The 12636-nt window shown below is 39.4% G+C and overlaps 1 protein-coding gene across 1 annotated transcript; it reads right to left on the bottom strand.

The window, feature by feature from the left end:
- Nucleotides 1–303: 303 nt before the first annotated feature.
- Nucleotides 304–12223, bottom strand: BEST4 (bestrophin 4). Its single transcript, XM_087929837.1, has 9 exons — nt 12057–12223; nt 9666–9760; nt 6148–6381; nt 5202–5356; nt 4693–4770; nt 4296–4439; nt 3306–3386; nt 2727–2881; nt 304–1122 (listed from the first exon to the last, which is right to left on the bottom strand). The coding sequence occupies exons 1-9, from the start codon at nt 12206–12208 to the stop codon at nt 729–731; spliced, it is 1488 nt and encodes a 495-aa protein (XP_087785963.1). The 5' UTR covers nt 12209–12223; the 3' UTR covers nt 304–728.
- Between the last annotated feature and the right edge of the window lie 413 nt (nt 12224–12636).

The raw sequence follows: 12636 nt of genomic DNA, 5'->3' as shown, positions 1-12636 counted from the left end.
TAAATAACTAAATGTTGCTTCCTTCATTGAGAGAACTTTTATATTTAGTGTGCAGATTACTATTTTTCAGTGCCCTCATTTTTCTCAAGTCACAATCTTAAAAGTGTTATTGAGGAATCAGTTTCACTTAAGAGTGATTTATGTCTGAATAAACAAGATTATGCTGTTGAATTTTGAAATCGCATGGATTCCAATGAAAGAAGAAATATTAACAAAATATCTTCCTACTTGAATATTGGCTTATCTGGATTTTATTATTATTCAGATACCTATATAATAAAAAGTTTCAGAACATATATATTTAGAAGATTTATTAATCATAAGGTAAACAAAATTGGTTAGGTTATTGAAAGTAAATACATCTCTGTAAATACATCTGGCACAAAGAACCCAGAAGGCTTAAATGCAGAAGGCACAAAGAACTCAAGTTCTCAGGTTAATTTTGAGTGAAAAGCAGTCTATGACCAAATGAATTGGCAGTGTGTTTACCATAAAGGAGTGGCCAGCTCAACATCACTTGTGTCAGGGACATCTGTAGTGGCCCATGCGCTCTGCCAGTGAAAACTGTGGTGCCTCTGCCGTTTTCTCTGGCAGAGGCACTGCAGGCCAGTCCTTCACTTTCCAGGGCAACCCCACAGGCTGGATCCAGCCCGTGGGCCTTGAGTTTGACACCCCTGCCATAGCTGATCAAACAAGTGCAGCCAGAAATCTTGGGTTATTTATTAATCTTAGCTGGATGGCTGCTCAATGCTGCTGATGCTGTCATCTAGGGATCCTACCACAGTAATAATGGGTATATCTTTTCTCTCTATTTCTGCATTGTGAGGAGTACTGGTTTCACTCATTCCAGTTTCCTCATCCTCTGTCTCTTCCTCATCGATACGGCCAACAGCCTCTGGATCGTCTCTGCGATTGAAGTTGGGGCTGGCAGAAGGAAAGATACCCTCAGATCTCAAACGCAGCAACTGAGGGTGGGAAATCCGGTTGCCCTTCCCAAAATTTTTGAGGCTAATTGCTGGAGAGGCAGCAGCAGCATAAAAGCGGTTAAGCAAGGGTGTCTGTATGCGGTTCATGCTGGGTGAGGCATCGACCTGCTGATTCTGCTCCGGGTCATCACTCATCCTACACAAAGGAGGAAAGACAGTACAGGCACAACTGAGTGAAATGAAAAATTGGGATAATTCATGATTCCGTTCCAACTGACCAGTTGCAGGGGATAGTGGCTTGGTATATATAACATGCGAAGCAATAAATCGACCATGTTTTACTGGTCTAAGTACAAATTAATTGAATTAAGTATACTGATAGAAATTTATGGACCCCAGCTAGTAATTCCTTTAGTGTACTAAAGGAGGTGCTTTGAGAACTAAGGAAGGACAGGTGTATAGTAGAACACCTATGTTGTGGCATACTCCAATAGAGTATTCCAGTCATAATTGCTTCTTGGAGTGAATCTTGTTGAGTATAGCAGAATACCTGTGCTATATGCATTGCCACCTGCGGGAGGTGTCAAATTTCACATTTGGTGTGTTCTTAGTGCCCTTTGAGTAAATGTAAAATTTGCTTTAATGTAGAATTTGTTTTTATTTGCAGGAACAGGTGTTGCCCCATTTTACAACCTTTGTTGCCACTATTAAGTGAATCAACATAGTTGATAAATTAGTAACATGTTTGTAGAGTGAATCGGGCTTCCCCCTTCATTTTGCTTGCCAAAGCGTTGCAAAAGGTGATCACGTGACCTTGAAACACCGTAACAGTCATAAGTATGAGTCAGTTGCCAACCACATTGAATTTTGATTACCTGATCATAGGGATGATACAAAGGTTATTAGTGTGAAAAACGATCATAAGTCATTTTTTTCAGTGCCATTGTAGCCTTGGTCATTAAATGAACAGTTGTAAGTCAACTACCTGTATTTGATTTTATTGTATAATGACTACCTTAAATAAGCAGCCTGAATCAAATAGTATTATGGACTTTTTCCCCTTCATACATGACTTTAAACAAGTTCCTGATCCCTAAGCAAACCATCTCCCATGAGTGATACACAAGCTGCTCTTGGGTTATAATTCCCATCCCATACTTCATGGACATTGTGGTTATAGCTTATGAAAGCGAGAATTCAATGATATCCTGGAAGGAAGATGGTGGATATATGGGATTGTAGGAGAGCTATGCTAGCCTGGTTAAAATTCAGTCTGATGCAGAAAGCGGTTAAAGCAAGCTGCAGGTCAAGGAAGCTTATGTCTTTTAATAACATCTATTAGTTGGAAAAAGTTACCAGATTCCATTTGAATATTCTAAGAGGAGCATGTTTGCATCCATTTGGTTTCCAACTACTATCAATAAATTGCCCTATTATTGGTGCTTGTTGATGCTTTCATGAATGTCAATCATGCTGTTTATTCCTCTTCAATTTCCTTAGAATTTATTTCAATTTATTTGCCCCCCAAACTGCCAATGTGCAGTTCTTTAGAAAATTAGAAACTTTCCAGGATGTGAATGGGAAGGAATAAATTATCTTGCATAGAGACATGCTCCATACTTTTTATGACAGCATGAATATTAATATGTTACAGGATAGATTATGTCTATCAACTTATCTTATTGATTTGGACAAGGAAGTTCACAAAACCAGAGTTATTCTGGTTCTACCAGGCAGTTGTCATATTTGCTAGCCTCAATAGATAGCTGTCTGACAAATGTATTTGGCAATTGAACTTACCGCATATCAAATGTGGAGCCCATGAAGGAAGGTTTCAAGGTCTCTGCCATTGTGGCTGTTGTGTAGGGTGGTTGAGCTGTAGATTCATTCCAATATTTGTCCTTCATGGTTGGAGGCAAGTTCTGGTACATGTCATCCACTGAAAGCAACGATACCTAGCCAAAACAAAGAACTGTTCTGTTTTTGAGGAGTAGCTGGTGGAGCCCTACATGTCTGTTGATTACAGTGCTTTAAAGTTAGATTCAAATCTTTGGTTTGCATAATTGTCCCTTTTAATGTCTGCTTTCACAGAATTAGAAAAAAATGAAAAGCAGATGTTGGGACTGTTGGAAGTTCCTCTTGTGATAGGCTTTCAGTGCAATTTTCCCATATGGTCTGAAATTAAATATGTATGACAGCATCAGGTTGAGAAAGGTTGGGATTTCCCAGATTAATGTCATGCTCTTGTGGCTGCCATTAGGATATTTTAAATCGCTAGCAATAGTTAACATCCTGGTGCACCAGTTTCTAGACCAGGTATATTTTGTGCCTCGTCTTAAGTAGTGTATTTCCTATTTTAAGCATTCATATAAGACTCACCTGAAGGTTTCTGTCTATCAGTTTATTAGTTTCAAAATCATCATCATCCTCTCCAAAGGGATTAATTATTTGTTCAGCCACCTGTATGGGAGGGAACATTTATTCAATATTTTGAAGATAGCTTTGAATCTGCTTAAAATAAACACCATGTTTGTAAATCGTACTCTGTAGCTATACATAAAGGTTGGTTATGTGGCGAGAACATGACACTACCTTAACCGTCCAAAGGCATTCTGTTAAAGAGAAATAAATGAACATTGTATAGATTGTGATGCAACTTAAAAAACATTAAAAAGCTGAGCTTCACCAGCCACATCTTGTTGCCTGAAGAGGAAAGGATAGTTGATAGATTCAGCAAACGTTCACTGGGGAAAGATGCAAGATAGGCTTCATTCAATATCTTGACAGTATTTTGAACTTCTGGTTGGTTTCATACAAGGTTATTCCACAAAAGGTGTCACCAGGGGTGGGATCCTACCGGCATAACAACCGGTTTGCTTCACGTGCGTGCACACTACCTACAAATTTCTGGGTCCGGCAAGCATTCCCCTGTTCCAGCTGACAAGCGGCACTCAGCTGTGCTGCACAAAGCAGCTGAGGAGGAAAATGTAGAGAATAAAGGACAGCCCAGAGCCCGGGTGGTTGGGTGGGCCAAACAGACGACCAAATGATCGTTGCAGCAAACTGGTTCGGTGTCGGCTGCTCTTTGGAGCTACCGGTTCTATAGAACTGGTCCAAACCAGTAGCATCCCATCCCTGGCTGTCACTATATTTTAAGTATAGTGACATCATTTGTGGAACAAACTGGTATGAAACTAACCAGAAGCTCAAAAGTGAAAGTTTGCACAATCTATTTAAGAATTTTACTATACCAAATTGACTGTAGGACAGGTCATATGGCAGGAATGCTTTGAGCTATTTATTTTTATTAAATTATTACTGTATTATGAAAAAAACATCAAGCTATTTGCTAGAAGCCAACATTCTCACCTTCAGCCACCCAGCATAAAAGAAGAACTGTAGGAGTGTGGGCAAGGGAACATACATGTCTAGTTCTCCACCATGAGCTGGATCCAGGAACTGACGACCAACCACACAAAATGCAAAGAAAGAGTAGACTGCTATAGTGACCACCTGTGGAGAAGATGGCATTCGTGTCTGGTATTAGACATCATCACTGGGCTCAGCAATTTTTTTAACAATCCATTTCCCCACTTAAATGAGTTTCTTAGAACCTTTATTTCACACACATTCATCACCCATTTATAAACAGTGAAATATTTCAGATACTTCACTGTGGCTCTAGATCTTTTATTTTTTTTCAGTTTCCTTCGGTAGCTGTAGCAGCAGACACAAGCTATGTTTATATGTTTTCTGTTGCACTGACCTGTGTGTACACTAGGGGGATACTGATCCAGTCAAAGTGAAAAAGCATGCTGCATTTAGCACGGTAGAGGTTCAGCTCCTGCGTGGAAAAAAACCAGAAGCTTCAGAATTTGCAGCTTTTTTAAACAGTTTGCTCCTGTAAGGCAGTATCCAGCTTTTAACTAAGTGCAATTTGAGGCTTCCTTTAAATTGAAGTGTAACTTTCTGTTAGGCTTATAGATAAGAAGATAGATAAGCCTGTTCAGCCAATTCATGGGATTGGGGTGTTGCAGCATAGATGGGATGTGTGAAGCTAAAAACATAAATGTAGGAGGGAACAAACAAGTCACTTTTATATAAATTACAATATTCTTTATATAGATTAATAGTTTTTTTCCGAAATATTGAGCCTCAAGAAGGCAAGAATATTCCAAGAATGCCAAAAATAACCCTGACATATGATGCAAAACAAGAACTGGAATAGTTTAAACTTGGGTACTTATACCCTCCTCCATTGTTCCTTGAACTTACATCCATGAGCAATCTGAGTGCCACATCATCGCGGACTCTCCCTTCTCGTCGTGCCTGAGCAGCTAGATTGGTGAACCACACACAGGGGATCCAGTACTTGTTGAAGTCTGAATGGAGACTCTCGTATTTCTTACGTTCATCCTGTGTCATAAAACCTGTAAGGTGTGGGGGGGGGGGGGAAGGTGTATGGGAAAGTTGGAGAAATTGGCTTGGAAGCAGGTTCAAACTACGGACTTAGTCACATTACTACAGTAATATTTGTCGTGTTTTAGGACGGAGGAATATTAGGTGTGCTCACTGCCTTGAATTTATAAACATAACAAAGGTGGGATTATAATTTTTTTTTTTAAAGTAGAACAGACATTTGGCAGGGAAGATACTATGGACTGAGGAAGTTTAAACTGAAAAAATGCATAGGCCCCTTCTCAGTTTCTTGCTCTGTCACTCCAATTTCTCAAAAACCACTCGCTTGAAAGATTAAAATACAGTGTTTTTTTCCCAACCTGCCTGGGGAACTTTGAGCACTAAAATTGTAGGCCAACAAATTGGGGAAATTGGCTTAGAACATGATGCATTCTAGGCAGCCTAAGCAGGGATTATTCTGAGTTCCTGAATTAGCTATTAGCAAAAGCAGTTTTAGTGATGTCCCTGAAGAAAACTTTACATCCAGATAGTTTTATAGAAATGCAATAAAAAAAAGATTAAGCATTAAAAAAAAAGTTGTCCCTGACTTTGTGCCCTCTAAATACCACTTATAGTCCTACTGTTCTTGAGAGCACCATAATGAAGAAGACTGCCATTGAGTAGATGAGTCAATGCAAGGAGTGGTTTTCTATTTTCTCCTCTCCCCCCACCCCACACCCGGGCAATAGCCCAAAGTGAGAAGCTTCTCTGCATCCACTTTCACTCCCTCGGCCTTATAACTTTCCTTCCCAGTCAGGCTCACCAGCTTCCACAATGTGGTCCATAGTAGGGAATCTCTTAAGCACTCTGGTGCTGACTGAACGCAGGATCAGGACAGAAGACAGGTTGGCATAACGAATGAGTGTGCGCCGCAAAATACGACCCTTGTCATCTCTCCCATGAACATTGCTGGAAATGACGCACATCAACTGATCTGGCAGGGGAATGCTGGTGTATTGGGCCCACCAACGGTTCACAATCAGCGTGACGTAAAAACCTGCCAAGAGAAGTTCGATGGTCCTAAAAGAATAAGGGCTGGGGCCTGTTCCTTGTACAAAGATGAGGGGTGGTATTCAGCAGGTTCTGACCAGTTCTGGAGAACCGGTAGTGGAAATTTTGAGTAGTTTGGAGAACCGGCAAATACTCCCTCTGACTGGAGGTTTTACAGTATCCTTCCCCTGCCACGCCCACCAAGCCACCCCCACAGCACCAGTAGTAAAAAATTTGAATCCCACCACTGGACAGTAATCAATTTTAGGGAGTGGCTGTTGTTTGAGTTTCACATATTTCAAATCCAAAGACTATTTAAACCACTGTTGTTTTAAACTATTGCTTTATATCTGATTTGAGACAACTTAGCTTTTTAGACATTTCTTGCTCTTGTGGTTTTAAATGATGCCAAAAAGAGAATGAAGGCTCATTAATAAATCAGTTACAAAAGTAAAGCTGGAGATGTACAGCACTGTTAGATTGTTGATTAATGTGTGGTAGCAAAATATCTGTGTGTGTGTGTGTGTGTTTGTATGTGTGTGTGTGTGTGTGTGTGTGTGTGTGTGGTATTCAGCTTTGCTCGGGTATTTTCCCACGTCATTGTAGCTGTGCTTTTAAAGTTGTAGCAATGTTTCGGCAGAATCTCATCTGCCACAATACAGAAGCCTGATGATGGCAGATGAGATTCTGCCGAAACGTTGCTACAACTTTAAAAGCACAACTACAATGACGTGGAAAAACCGACAAAGCTGAATACCATACATGTAAGTACCCACGAAAACTTAAGAAAACAAATATGTATGTATATATGTATGTATGTATGTATGTATGTATGTATATTTAATTGATAAATTAAATATACAATACAAGCATGCAATTTAGGCCAGATCTGGGCTGCAAACTCATGTCATCAATACATGGTCTCAACGAGTTTCTCTGTACATTTGCTGCTGTTGGCATCATCTGGGTGTTTGTAGCCCTGATAAAGGTAGATCCAATACAATGAAAAGTCAGAGACCAATCGACAAAGATCTTCAGAATCGCTGCACTTAAAGAATGGTTCTGTTTCCCAGTTTAGATATAGTAATACCACTGGCAATAACACTTAGACTTATATAGTGCTTCACAGTGCTTTACAGCCCTCTTTAAGCAATTTACATAGTCAGCATATTTCTCCCAACAACCTGGTTCCTCCTTTTATTGACCTTTTATCGGATGGAAGGCTGAGTCAACCTTGAGCCATTCAGAATCAGACTCCTGGAGTGAGCTGTGAATTAACCTGCGGTACAGCATTCTAACCACTGCGCCACCATGGCTCTTGGTGCTTAGAAGGGCCTGAAACTTTAACTGTGTGAAAAGCCATAGACATCAAAACCTCACTTTTCTAGAGTAAATGTTTTCCTGTTTCAAAAAGAAATATATAAGAAATCCAGCCAGTCGTATTGCGTCAGGACAGTAACAATCACAACCAAAATAAACAGAGACACTTGATGTATTTCCTGTATACTGGAGCATGACATAGATTCTTCAAACCTTTAAAAAAAGAAAAATAGTCCTGCAGGGAGTATTATTGTTCATACAACCTCATTCTTTTCAGCAATAATAAACTATTATTCAAGGTTCCCTCAAGAAGGTGACCACTATAGTGTGACTGAAGTTCTATTTTGAAGATGCGTCTCAGACAGGAACTTCAATCTCATAATCATAGTTACTACCTTGATTTTTCTGACTATATCAGCTAATTTCTGAAAAGTTACCCTCCGTGTCCTTTTTAGAGCAAAACTTGCAAAGGAGCGTTCTTTATTGAAAACTAGAGCTTACTATCAGTTTGCCCTCAAACATTGGAAATGTTCATTCTGTGTGATGTCGGCATTAATTATCTTATACTAGATTGTCACTTCCCTTTTCATTTTAGTTACATGATTTCTCCTCCTTCTCTTCCCTTTTTCCCCACCCAGGCCTTGACATTTACCTCAGGGCTACGTTCTACTTCCCCATCTCCTCCTGTTTAATCACCCCTTATCCCAGCCCTGGAGTTTAAAAAGGACACATATCAGTGGATTATGACTCCAGAGTTTACAAAGGAAATGTTTTGTTGGGGATGGACGGAGAGGAGCAGATGAGGGGAGGGGAAGACAATGAAAGGGATTATTCTGGCTGAAGGTATTCCTTCTTAGGTTCAGAGGAAAGAAAATGCTTGAGGGTTACATCAGAAAGTAGGCAACTATCCAGAACTGCAGAATTTCTTCCCATCTATGGAAGAGGAATGTCACTTAGAGGGCCAGAAAGAAACAATTGGGAAGCAAGGAATTCAGAGTTATACATTTAGCTCTTGAAGGAGAACATGAAAATGAAACAAGGAATTTTGGGCATTTTCCTGATTATGAAAAGACTGAATTGAATAGTATGTGGGGAAATTTCAAAGATGTAGTACTCTAATCAAGATTTCTCCAAACTAATGATTTACAAATTGCAAAGGAATTCTGGATTTTGTAATCCCAAAGACAGAGACACAGAGTCAGTGCAATAAGATTGGGACTGGGTTAGAAACTTCTGTCTTCACTGTGAGTTGTGTTGGGGGGGTGCACGAAGGGAGGCGCAGCTAATCTCATTGTACACATGTACTCTGACAATAAAGGTTGATTGATTGAGAGACAGAGACAGACAGAGACAGAGACAGAGATAGAGACAGAGAGGTTGGTTGTGGGCCTAAGGTGGGGCTAGAACTGATGCTCTCCCAGTTTCTAGCTTGATGCCTTAACCATTACACTAAAATGGCTCTACTGTGATGATTAAATTCTAATTCTCATTTAGATTAAATCCAGGATAAAGTCTCAGATGTCAGGCTAATAATCATACCTAAGATAAATAAACTGCCCAGTCATATAAATTCAACAAATTATTACTATTACCAAAATTAACAGACTTTTAAGCCCCACATTTTCACCTAAGAACATACTGGTATATAGGTAGGAAAATGTAAAGTACTTTGCAGGTCTATTGGACGCTGGACTATTTCTCTGCCTAGTTCAGAACTCTCTCTCAGATATGGCCCCAGGGCTTCTGTGCCCGTCTTGTTACTAGACCTAGTACTTAGCTAAAGACAGAATTGACTGTGACCTCTTTTAAAAGCAAAGCATGCCCTCTCCCATTGACCAATAAGAAATCATATACATATAGGGTTCTACCCAGTTACTTTCATCACATCTCTGCCATTTCAGCTGATCAATAAAAGCAGATAAGCAGAAACCACAGCGAAGTGTGCCTCAAGGATATGCAAATAAATCCTACCTAGGACAAAAGACAGAGGGATGAGGTCAGTGGAGCGATTGCAATATTTAGCCACCTTTTCAAAGAGGCGTTTCTGATCTTCATTGAGAAGGTACCTGTGGAAAAAGAGGAAAAAAATAAAAGAATACCAAGATTGGACTGTATCATACTAAATAAACTAACAAGAGTTGATGTTCTTTTGCCTATCCTTGCTAGAGCAATTTCTTTCTCAGTCTTCTTGGGTGATAATCTGTGGAGACGTAGTTCCACTGTACCTCGTAAACTGTAAACTGACTTAGCATCATATGATTGCCTGGTTCATTTTATTCCACAGACCATATTATTATACATATATTCTATTGTTGGGATATAAGAATACATCAGTTTTGGTAAGTTGGGTTAGATGTATAATTTGTTCGTTGAACAGTGTTTAAACTGAGCATTGATATTCCCATCACTCCACTGCTACAGGTTGCCAATCTTAGCATGGCACATACTCGAGATCCAAACAGACAAGATATTCAAGATGTATTAAAACAGGCTGCTTGAAGCCTTTTCATGTTTTGCCCAGCAGTGGCTAATAAACAATATTAGTTTTCACTTTCCCAAAGCAATAATGAAAGATCTATCTGTTTATCTATCTGAAGACAAATTCCTTGTGTGTCCAATCACACTTGGCCAAAATAAAGAATAAAGAATTCTATTTTTATGTGAGTAGGACTTGAACTAGAAGTCATAATTCATTGCAAATAAACTATAGTAAAATATTAAGAGAGTGTACAACAGCTAACCATTCAATGGAAAATGGTGTTCCGTGGACACAACTAGAATTTTATTTAACATATTCTTTACATTTGTATTTGCATATTATGGTGTTCATGATGAAGTCCCTTCAGTTGCTAGTTAAATTAAACATACAATATAGGTATCTCTGGGAAATAGTTCTACTATCACCAACGTTTACCAACTGTTCATGTAAAATGAGGAGAATAAGCCTCAAATTGCTTCTGCCACAGCCATTTAGACTAGAACATCTCTCCTACAGCAGCTAACATCCAGGTAAGCAGGGAATAACACCAGACAAATGATCAAACAGAAAGCAATGCCTTAATCAAAAAACTATCAAGGAGACCATGGAGAATTCAAGTATTCAAGTAGGGCAAGCTACTCTACTATATAAACAAGAGCAAACTACACACACACACACACACACACACACACACACACACACACACACACACCAAACTGATGATTGTTACCTAGGAGATTAATAAAACATATGCAAGCAAACAATCAAGCTCAGAGAGATCAAGGACTCCACACCCGTGGTTTTTCCTTGGTTTGATATTTCATTTTGAGAAATCAATTTGTGTTCTTTCAGCTGAGCCTCGAAAGAGTCTGTTTGTGGTGACAATCCCTGACCATGAATGCTTAAGAACCTGGGGTGAATAAACTAGAGCAATTTTCTATATCATTGGAGAGTCCAGTGTGTGTTGTCAGATTCTCACTTGTCAGTTCCCCAACCCCTCTGTCCACAAATGTCTGTCACACAGCTTTCTGTGTAGCATTAAGGCAAGACAGTGGTGGAAAAAAATCTTTCCTCAACTGAGTGCTTATCTGTGTTAGATGCTCCATTTTGCTCTTTTGAATATACCTTTTAGACAGATGCCATGGCTTGATTGTGTAAAGATGGATGCAGTTTTTGTCTTCCTGTAAAAGCCCCCTTTCATCGTACCTCACCAATCATGGGAATGTGTACTGTAGTTCTGCCATGGGGACAAAGAGCCTGATGTGGAGATTTTAGGAATAAGTCTTATAATGTGAGGTTTCCCAAAAGGAAAGGAAAATGAATTCTCTTTCACTTGTTTTCATGAGCATCAGGAAACAGAACCAAATTGGGCTCTTGCCATTTATTGGAATGAAATGATGAATAGGAAACTGGATTGTTATTATAGTGTAACATCATACTGATCTTATAACGTTTTCTGAGCCTGCGGTTTTAATTCCAGGAGGTGAAGTCCTGGTATCTTAAATTTGTTGAGATTGAGAAACATTGCTCTAAACAACCAAATACAATTATGGGTGTATGACAGGTTTGGAGGAAAAGTGGGGCTATAGTTCTGTATCATAAATTATCCTCACTCAGGCTACTGGAAATTTCCCCATTGCATCTTCTCTTCTCCTGTTTTCAAACTGCTTCATAGCTTTCAGGGTCAGAAAGTTATTTCACAAAACCTGTGGGGAGACATTACATTCTGCATTTCTCATGAAGTTAAAGGGAATTACAGTTCACACGGATTTCTGCTTAGGATAGGGTCCATTTGCAGAAGGATGCTTGCAGAGATACAATAATCTGTTTTGCAAACTTGTAGGTTTTAACACCTGACAAACCATTTATAATTGCCAACCTACCGGTAAATGGCACTCAGTCCTGCATACAGCACAATGAAGCCCAGAAACTCTTTGTACAGCAGCTTGTAGATGCTCCCTTTCCAGCGGAAGAGCAGCTTGGAGAAGCCCCCAAAGCGAGCATTGGCCACTTTCAAGGTATATGAGACAGTCATGGCTGTTCCGTCTACCTCCCGTGCAGACACAAACTAAGTTCACAATGTTAAGGTAAAGAAAGAAAAAAAATGTAATGTTTTCTTTATTTTTTGCCAGTTTAAAGAGAGAATAGAGCTGCTGAACATGAAGGAAGCTGCTGCATAGCAGAGAAATACTGATTATCACCATCACAGAACATTGAGTTTTCATCCAAATATTCTGAAGGATGGAAGAACAAGTATCATCCGTAGGCATTTGCTACAGAATAACTACTATGATTAAAGTCACTGTAGATGATCATTGATAATTAGATTACAAAGTCTTTGTAGTTCACTATGCAAACTGCTGCAGCAAAAATTAAGCAAGTTATTCTGCTTGGTTCAGGGAAAGCGCTCTATGCCTTTGCCTACTCAAAGAGGTTGATATTTGAAACATAACCTATTGAAAC

Source organism: Pseudonaja textilis, chromosome 3 (assembly GCF_049901715.1).
Source record: "Pseudonaja textilis isolate UNSWEBS1 chromosome 3, rPseTex1.2, whole genome shotgun sequence".
Lineage (NCBI taxonomy): Eukaryota > Metazoa > Chordata > Lepidosauria > Squamata > Elapidae > Pseudonaja > Pseudonaja textilis.
Note: the sequence above shows the minus strand (reverse complement) of the source record. Positions and strands in the feature narration are given on the sequence as shown.

What these genes read in the sequence shown, in the direction of transcription:
- BEST4 (XM_087929837.1), bottom strand. Translation starts at nt 12,208, where the DNA reads ATGACTGTCTCATATACCTTGAAAGTGGCCAATGCTCGCTTTGGGGGC. An exon ending in GGACTGAGTGCCATTTACCG is followed by an intron (nt 9,761 to 12,056) that starts GTAGGTTGGCAA and finishes CTTTTTCCACAG; the next exon opens with GTACCTTCTCAATGAAGATC. An exon ending in TGATAGACAGAAACCTTCAG is followed by an intron (nt 2,882 to 3,305) that starts GTGAGTCTTATA and finishes TGTTTTGGCTAG; the next exon opens with GTATCGTTGCTTTCAGTGGA.